General features: G+C 33.3%; 1 protein-coding gene across 1 annotated transcript; it reads right to left on the minus strand.

The window, feature by feature from the left end:
- Positions 1–1,455: 1,455 nt before the first annotated feature.
- Positions 1,456–5,565, minus strand: LOC126966638 (lipoyltransferase 1, mitochondrial). The gene is made up of 3 exons (XM_050810798.1): positions 4,883–5,565; positions 3,990–4,097; positions 1,456–1,677 (listed from the first exon to the last, which is right to left on the minus strand). Exons 1-3 carry the CDS (start codon positions 5,423–5,425, stop codon positions 1,456–1,458), a joined length of 873 nt encoding a protein of 290 aa, XP_050666755.1. The 5' UTR covers positions 5,426–5,565.
- Between the last annotated feature and the right edge of the window lie 4,303 nt (positions 5,566–9,868).

Consider the following 9,868-nt stretch of genomic DNA (forward strand, 5'->3'; position numbering starts at 1 on the left):
AGCGGCGCGTTTTTCTGTCGTGAATCAGGAGCAAGCATTATTGTGTTTCGGTTTGTAGGGCGCCATAGCTAATGAAATTACTAGGCTGAGTGATCAGCGCGATTCCGCTCAGAATATTTCAATCAAGAAGAAGGTTCAATCAGGAATCCTAAGCGGCCCTGCATTGTAATTGCCAGAGCGTATCACTTAGCATCACGTCTTGAAAGGCTTGTCACTATTTCTTATAAAAAAAAATCCCAGATAACACAGCAGCGAAAATGATCATATATCATCTCACTTTACACATCTTATACCTACCTACACATTATTTCTTTCTTTCTTTATTTTAAAATATATAAAAATGGATTGCTGTTCGTTAGTCTCGCTAAAACTCGAGAACGGCTGGACCGATTTGGCTAATTTTGGTCTTGAATTATTTGTGGAAGTCCAGGGAAGGTTTAAAAGGTGAATAAATATGAAAATGCTGGGAATTAAATAAAACCAAAAATTATGTTTTTCCTTCGATGTGTCCCCGTCGTTCAGAAATCAAATTGAAGGAATAGTTTGAAATGAATAACTAATTAGAATTTTTATATATTTCTAAGTTTCACCCAGGAGGTAAAAAATAAACTTAATTCTAGCTTACTATATTATATTAACTACAGTTGTTAACTATCTATCAGATTATGTTTGTGTAGATTGATATATCTTAAGTTTTGTCACAAATTAAATTTCTGAACGCAAACACTACTATTTGACGTACCTACATTCAAAAGTTTAGGTCTTTTATTTATCGATTAAGGCAGTACGAAGTCTACCGGGTCAGCTAGTTTTAAAATAAAAACATGTTTATTTACCATAGAATGTACTATGTACTTACTATCTCTAATAAATAATCAATAGTTCATCATAAAATATATAAATGTAATTATAGCTTTTTAACTTTAAACTATCTTAAGAAATAAAATAATTGTTACAACTACTACTTCTGTGCTTAAAAAATATTCGAAAGCTTTACGATTCGAGGATTCGACGAGAAAGAACTTTTTCCCTCTAAAATCACTACTAATACTACAAATTTGAATGTAAGTTTTTATGTTATGCTTTTACGTTGGAGCTACTGAACCAATTTTAATGAAATTTGATACAGCGATAGACTAGATAGTTTGGGATAGGACATAGGCTACATTTTATCCCGGAAAAATCCATGGCTCCCGCGTGGTTTGTGAACAACTGAAATTCACATCGATGATAAATGTACCAATAGTAGGTTTAGTTTGCCATAGCAATCTTTACACAATTAGATTCATATAATATGTTGGGAACGGGAGCGAAAACGGGAACCGGAACTGGAATAGGACATGAGATAATCTTCAATTCGAAACTTGCTTATTATTTTTTAAAACCCCTTATCTACGCGGACGAAGTCGCGGGCATCAGTAACAAATCGTTTATATGAAAAGTAAATACAAAATATTAAGTACCTGGATACCAATCTTCAGTAGGGTTAATGAATTGAAAGCCTCTTTGTTTTGAGATCAGCCGTTGGCCACCATCCTCCATGTGAAGTGCTGGAGTCCGGAGATATTCATAGCCAATAGCGGTTTGAAGACTCTCTACAGTCACCCTGTTGTCCAGATCGGCCAAGTTCGCAACAGGCGAGGGTGTGGACGCCGTCGCCTTGGTCTGTATGCCATGCTAAATAAATATATGTTCATAAACCCAAATGATCGGAGGGAAAGGTCGGGTTAAGGTCAGTGGCACAGATTGTTAGGAAATCATTGTATTATGACAACATACATGCATCAAAATATCTTTAAACAATAAAATTATACTTTGTTAATTATCTCAATACATTTATATACTTAATTATAACATCACTCATTACTTGACTTTTACTCATTGAGAGAAAAGCTTAGTGAAATAAATATTATGACAGTACACTGCCAGTACATATACGAGAACCTCCTATACGCTCATAAAAATATTAGCCAATTAGTGATATACACAGTGTCAATACTCGAAACAAACATAAGCCTGCAATTCCATCTACTAGGCTCCGTAAAATTGCTAAATCTTTTAAAGTGGATTGTGTTATATTTTATAATAAACTCCCAAATGAAATTAAAATATTACCTATTAAAAAATTTACATGTGCCGTAAAAATAAATTAACATCAAAGGCCTATTATAATGTGAAGGATTATTTGAATGATAAAGATAGTTGGAATTAATGTTCTAAATTTTGTTAATTAATATTGTTATACTCATTTGAATGCTGTTGTAACTTTTGTACTTCATCCTGACTTGCACTTAATCTATACTAATAATATTATAAAGCTGCAGCGTTTGTTTGTTTGAACGCGCTAATCTCTGGTACTACTGGTCCGATTTGAATGATTCTTTCAGTGTTGGGTAGTCTATTTATCGAGGAAGGCTATATGCTGTTTTTTTTTCAAAATTAGGGATCCGTAATAAAATTGCTATTTTGTAACACAAGGTGTAAAATCGAAAACCTATTTTTGCGTGCGCTGCAAAAACTATTGACAATAGAACAAAATGATGTACAGGCTATAATATAGGCAATATTTTATTACTTATAAAACTATCGCGTGAATTATACTTTATATGGCAAAACAACGTTTGCCGGGTCAGCTAGTAACTTATAAAGTTTTACAGTGAATAAAGATTTTTTTGACTTTGACTTAATTAGATAAATACATGAGTCATTGTTAGTCAGGTGTGACCCTTTGGCATAAGTAAATTTGAATTTTAAATAGCTAGATGCAATTTCATTCATATTCAAAACAAAAAAGTAATGTAAACAGTTTAATTAACACAACTAAACTTTAACTGAGTATATTAGAAGATTTATTTCGTAAAAATACGCATCTTGTTAATTATAAAAGCGTCTTTAATCACTGAAGATCAAAAATTCTTTATTCAAAAGGAGACAATAAACATCTTCCCCCTTATTCATAATGGTCCACTAACTTTAAACAGCCGCTAAGGAGTGTTTTTCTCATTCTGACTTAGGTCAATAGAAGAAGACAGAGTGAGAATTAGCAATGCTTTAAGTTAGCAGACTATTATGAATAAGGGGGTTTGAATTTTCAAGCATAATTTACAATAGCTTCACTATCAATTTACTAAGCCACAAAAAAGCAGTGTGCAAACATTTTTTTTGTGATTCCTATTTGGAAAAGACCTTCACTCATTCAAAAGGATATAATTTTTTTATAGTATTAATATGTATTATATATGGCATGTGGCTTGTCTACAAAATTTTGTCAGGGAGACTATTTACTTTACTAAAAAATTCTAAACATTGCAGTTATATAGAGAGACAAATTAAATGCCAATTGATATACAGAATATGCAAATGTTAGGTTTTTATCTACTTTACTATCACAACTATTTGTTTGGAAGGTTTAAACAGGTAGATTAATTATTAAATTACTTTACACTCATCAAAGAGAATTAAAATTAAATTAAATATCAAAAGAAAGGAAATTTACCAATCCAGTTGCAATTAAACACAGTGATAGATGTGTGAATTATGGTTTGTGTGTATGAAAAATCTGTTTCGATTTTGCAGTTGAATTTGAAATAATTTATATGCACTTGCTATATATCTTAATAAAATACTTTTCATCCATTGAGGGGATAGATAAAGGTACTATAAAGTTAATGTTAAAATGACTGGAGAGTTTTGTGTCACTTGACAACTGCCATAGTTTTGATAAAAAGAATTATAAATTCAGATAAAGTACTCAATCAAATTGTAATTCCTTAAGTTACAATAGCAATAAGATTAATAATATCAACTTTTAAGGTCAACTTTTTGTCTGCCTTGGCTAAAGTTAAAAGAAACGAATGATATCACAAACATAAAACATGCTTATTAAATTACAACCACATATTTTTATTTACATCATTATTGTAGGCATAGGTTTAGTACACTAAACAAACACATGAGTATCAGTTAAAAAGAAAACAAGCTCAACTCACCTCCCGTTTAGCAAGTGCTTTGCTGAGATCTGCCTTGTTGGCATTGACTAGAAGGGTGCAATGATGGTAGGCAGACAGGCGCCCTAGCTTAGCAGCTGTTCCTGATATCTATACATACTGTTAAAGAAATTCTACTCGAGTCTGATGAACATTAATGATAAACATATTCAAATCAAATTAAAATCACTTTATTCATGTAGTTCACAGAAATGCAACTGTCACAGAGTACAAAAAAAAAGAATGCTGGGAGAGTTTCTTGAGCCACTTCTTCTCTCTTTGCGCCATTTGTTTCCAAAGCAGTAGTAGTATCTAGTATATTAGAAATGACATCAAAAAGAATTCTAAAGGTATTTTGAGAAAATAATGCCTTTTAATGACACTTATGAATGTCAAAAAAATATTTTTCTTATTGAATTTACCACCAGCAATATGATCACTGATTAATTTATATCATTTTTAGATTTTTTCATGAGAATTTTTTTAAATCAATTTAACACTCACAGGTCCTTGTATTTATTTGCACTCTTTTTAAATTATATTGTTAATATAATGTATTATTGTATATAAGTAATTGCTGAACACTGTCATTTAATCATAATATAAAAATCTATGTAGTCTAAACATGCTTCTATAAATCAAAATATAAATATTTAAATTAATTAATTACACAATGAATAGAATAGAATAATATTTATCATGGGGAGCAACATGATGATGATGATAGAAGCTACATCAGTTTACAAAGAGAATAAACTATAAAGGGAAAGTTCATATGGGGAGAACTGATAAATGTTTCTAACTTACCATACTAGGTCATCTATTTCTTTACATGTGGGTGCATAATACTTAGAAGAAATAGCGGCCAATTTTAAAGTGTAATTTAAAAAGGATACTTTATATTTATCTCTAACAATTATGTCTTCACGTTCATTGATTGTTGATTTAATTCCAAACCCTCTGTAAAGTGCTCTCTTGATAATTTCCAGATTGTACTTTCGATCATATCTCTCTCGAGGAGTGAAGAAGGTGATGTTCAGGTTTCCACGGTCATGATACACAGTACCTCCACCACTGTTACGTCGAGCCAATGCTATTTCCTTCTCTCCCAAAAATGGAACATTTGCTTCAAGCCATGGATTTTGATGTCTTCCAATAACAACACATGGTTCATTACGCCAAACCATCATAACATGATGCTTTGCGAAATCCATGTTGCGGTACATCCAGTCTTCATATGCCAGATTTGTGTAGATATCAGTTGATTGGGACATAAACACTGATTTTGTGATCTCTCCCTCAGATGGCAGATTTTTCTGGTCATTTTTGTCTTTTTGTGCTGAAGCAGCTGTTGCCAGACTCCTTGCACTTGTTCTTCTTACAAGTCCAACCACAACCATATTGCCCACAACAAACTTTCTCAACATAGATTGGGCCATTTTACTTAATTGATACTTTTCAATATGAATGATTTTTATTAGAATAGCACTTACAGTGTACTTAGATGTCTATTTACAAATATGTAGTAACTTAACATAAACTTAGTCCAACACACTAACACTTGAAGGTAACACGAGGGTCAGTATCAGCCGACGAGAGAGAGATCAAGTATTCGTGTAGGGCTATTGTCTGATGCAGCCACTTCCAAGTCTGGTGGAGGGTATTAATTCGAAAACGAATTCCCAAACAGTCTCGACAGTCACTTTGCATTCCTTCTCTTGAATACAGGTTGACAATGAAAAAGAAACAAAAAAAAAATTGTTAACACACGTGAATGAGTAACAGAATTATTATAATCAAATAATTGCCCGAAAAAAATCTCTGAAGAATACTTGGCTACGATTAACCAGAGCAAAGCAAGCGCTAACGTTAAATGAATTCATTACCTTCCGTCGTCTCATTTTATTCACGCTGATAATGATAAGCGGGCCAAGGAACTAAAAGGTCGAGAGAGGGCATACGAAGTTTACTTGAAGACAAGTAAATAAATGGGACTGATAAGAAGCACGAGTTGTTCACGAGTCACAAGCCAAAGCAGTCTTATCAGAATATCATAAGGTTCTTACTTCATATAACAATCAACAAAATACTAGAATTAGAAAAGACTTCCGTTATCCAGACTTCTACGTTGTTTATCAAATACCAATTAAGTAGGCACTTAGCTATACTAAAAATAGGTATATAATTTATAATAGATAGAAGATTGATTCAGAGTCAAAATGCAATGCAAGGCAAAACAACCTTAAATTATTTTACTTTTTACTCTTTGACATTAAACTTATAGAGCAAGAGCCCGTGGACCCCAGACCTACGTCATTTTATAAAAGCTGAAAGTTTGTCAGTGCATACTCCCAACACAGGTAAAAACGATGGTCCATTATGGAGTTTGGGAGGCAGTGGCTTTGGCAGGTAAACGGTACTAAAGGTGTGTAAAATACCGATCTAAATACATCAAAGAATAATGTGCGATTTTTCGGTATTACTTTCAGAATATTATTAAAAATCACGTTATTCATTGCCAGACACTTACCATCGTGGTAGCCCCTTGCCATATGGTCACGAAATTATAATTTTACTTACGTCATAGTAAAAAGCTGATTTTTATATATAATACTTGGGTAATAAGTAGAAGATGTTTCCTCATTAGCCAGACACTTGATAGTTCCAACCCCTTGCCAGACAAGCATGTAGGGTAGCTGTAGGAGAGCGCGAGGCAGTATGCATATGGGTGAGTACGAGTGAGATGGCGAGTAAAGTCTACCGCGGTCCCTCACTGCGTAGTTGCTATTTCTACTGCGCATGTATTGTTTAGTACTGAGTACTTGTTTACATCAGCTAAAATAATATATAATTATATAAACAATTAAAATAAAAAAATATAAAATATATTCAAGTAATATTAATTTAATATTCATTATTAATTTACAATATAAAATATTTCGAATATATAAAGACTATAAAGTAAATTCAATATTATTGGTGTACGTAGATTATACACTGACCTGCAAAAGTAAGTATCACACTTTTCAAATTAATTTTTTTTCTTAACTATAGAAGGTAGATTTAGGATTAAAAACGTTTTGTTGCAAATTTTATAGGCTTTAATTCTTAGAAACTAAAATTATACATTAGTAACATTTTTAACTTAAAAAAGATAAAACAATGAAAATAGACATTTTTAGTTCAGTGTAAAAAAATTCAACTAAAATGTGTTACATGTTATTTAATTTTTAATAACTGGTATTGTCTCCTCGAACTCTGATTACAGCTTCGAGCCAGTTTGGCATACTGAACACTAGGTTTCGGAGCCGATGTTGGGGAATATTCTCCCATTCTTCTACCAGGGCCTGCTTTAGTGCCCTGAGGGTAGTAGGTGGTGGTCTGCAATTTCTGACTAGCCTCCCAAGCTCATCCCAGGCGTGTTCAATCGGGTTGAGATCAAGACTTCTTGATGGCCAAGCCATCACGCTGATACCGACCACCTGTATATACTCTTGTACGATATGAGCCGTGTGTGGCCGGGCATTATCATGCATCAGCATCGATACATCACCCATATTTGCTAAATACGGCCCTGCATACTCATTGAGAATCTCTTGAGCATATCTTTGCCCAGTGAGGGTGCCTTTTTCTATGGCTACTAGCTCTGTGCGACCTTCTGAAGATATGCCAGCCCATACATGTACACTGCCTCCACCGTATTGGACTCTTTCTGAGATGCAGGCTTGAAGGTATCGCTCACCAGGTCGCCTGTAAACACTTCGCCTTCCATGAGAAGTGTAAAGGGAGAATCGAGACTCATCTGCAAACAAAATTTTTGACCATTCTTCTTTATCCCACTGCATGTGTTCACGGGCGTATCGCAGTCTCGCTACTCGATGCTGTCTCTCGAGTTTTGGGCCACTCGCTGGTCTTCGGGGTTTCAAATTTGCTTCAGCAAGTCTTCTTCTCACTGTACTGTCACTAATATAGTCCCTCCGGGTCTGAAGTAGCTGTTGCTGGACTTCAACTTCATTTTGGTGGCGATTTCTTAACACAGTGGAAATAATATAACGTCACACCCACCATTCTTGCAGTGCGACGCATACTGATGCCTAGTTTCAGAAAAGCCATGATCCTAGCACATTCTTCAACTGAAAGAGGCATAATAAATAAATGTTATGTGCTTTTTAGCATAAATTTTTAAAACAAGACCCATCGATCTTGAAATAAATTTAAAACAGAAAGAAAAATGTTAATGGTAAGATTGTAATTCGGAAACGTCCACTTTGAAAAAGGAATGGTTTTGTTTTTGAAGTTTTTTTTCAGCCAATTCTTAAAAGAAGGTTACCGACTATAAAGTTTTTATGTACAAAATTCTCTTTGGAGTCCTTTTTATTTCGAAAGTATATCTTGTGAACTTAAAACGTTATCCCAATTTTAAAAGTGTGATACTTACTTTTGAAGGCCAGTGTATGTTTACAATTTGTTTATTTGACTTTGTAAATAAAAGTAAGATTGTTTTAAAAAACAAGTCATGGATGATACATTAATTTGCGTTACTTGCAACAAAAGTAGTGATAAAATAACATTATTTTCTGACGAGACATTGAAAAAATGTGAATTAATTTTAAAATAATATGTTATGACATCAATCTATTTTTTTTCCTTTGTGTTCCTTGACTTGTATCATAAACAAATTATTAGTTGAATTTTTGAGGAATATTTTCCTATTTTAAAGATGTTATCGACAGAATAAAATAAAATTTAAGGTTAGTTGTAGCATCAAATGTCTTTTGTTTGAATTTTTTCAAAATTTACATAGACTATGAGTTATATAAGTCTGCGCCAAAAAGTTTATTTGTATAAGTCATTCTAATCACTAATCTCTACTTACGATTTACAATGTTTGTCTGGCAAGGGGTTGGAACTTTCAAAAGTGTCTGGCTAATGAGGAAACATCATCTACTTATAAACCAAGTATTATATATTATAAAAATCAGCTTTTATACTATGACGTAAGAAAATTATAATTTCATGAAGATTAAGGGTGTCTGGCAAGGGGCTGCTACGACGGTAAGTGTCTGGCAATGAATAACGTGATTTTTAATAATATTCTGAAAGTAATACCGAAAAATCGCACTTTATTCTTTGATGTATTTAGATAGGTATTTAACAAACCTTTAGTACCGTTTACCTGCCAAAGCCACGTCTGGCAAGGGGATAGAACTATCAAAAGCGTCTGGCTAATGGGGAAACATCATCTACTTTTTACCTAATATATATAAAAATCAGCTTTTATACTATGACGAAATTAAAATAATAATTTCGTGACCATTAAGGGTTTCTGGCAAGGGGTTGCCACGATGGTAAGTGTCTGGCAATGAATAACGTAATTTTTAATAATATTCTGAAGGTAATACCGAAAAATCGCACTTTATTTTTTGATGTATTTAGATCGGTATTTGACACACATTTAGTACCGTTTACCTGCCAAAGCCATTGCAACCCAAACTCCATAATGGACCATCGTTCTTACCTGTGTTGGGAGCATGCGCTGGCAAACTTTCAGCTTTTATAAAATGACGTAGGTCTGGGGTCCACGAGCTCTTAGACCATTATATGTCAACATTCTACGTATTACAAGAGATGAATACCTACAAAGCAAAGAGCTAGCTACCTATTTAATGAAGCAAGCAATCATAAATGTTTTCGTGAAAAATAACATAATGTTTATCAAAATTAAGAAGACAACATCTTATTTTATTATTAGGTTGCTAACTCTATGAATTTTATTTTTTCAGTACTGAACAGCGCACTCTGCTGGTGCATTTGAAAACTAATTTACGGCATAATTTAAGCATCAGCTATAGATGTCATAACCCAAAGATTGGCAAAGCGGA

The sequence above is a fragment of the Leptidea sinapis genome, chromosome 10 (genome assembly GCF_905404315.1).
Source record: "Leptidea sinapis chromosome 10, ilLepSina1.1, whole genome shotgun sequence".
Taxonomy (NCBI): domain Eukaryota; kingdom Metazoa; phylum Arthropoda; class Insecta; order Lepidoptera; family Pieridae; genus Leptidea; species Leptidea sinapis.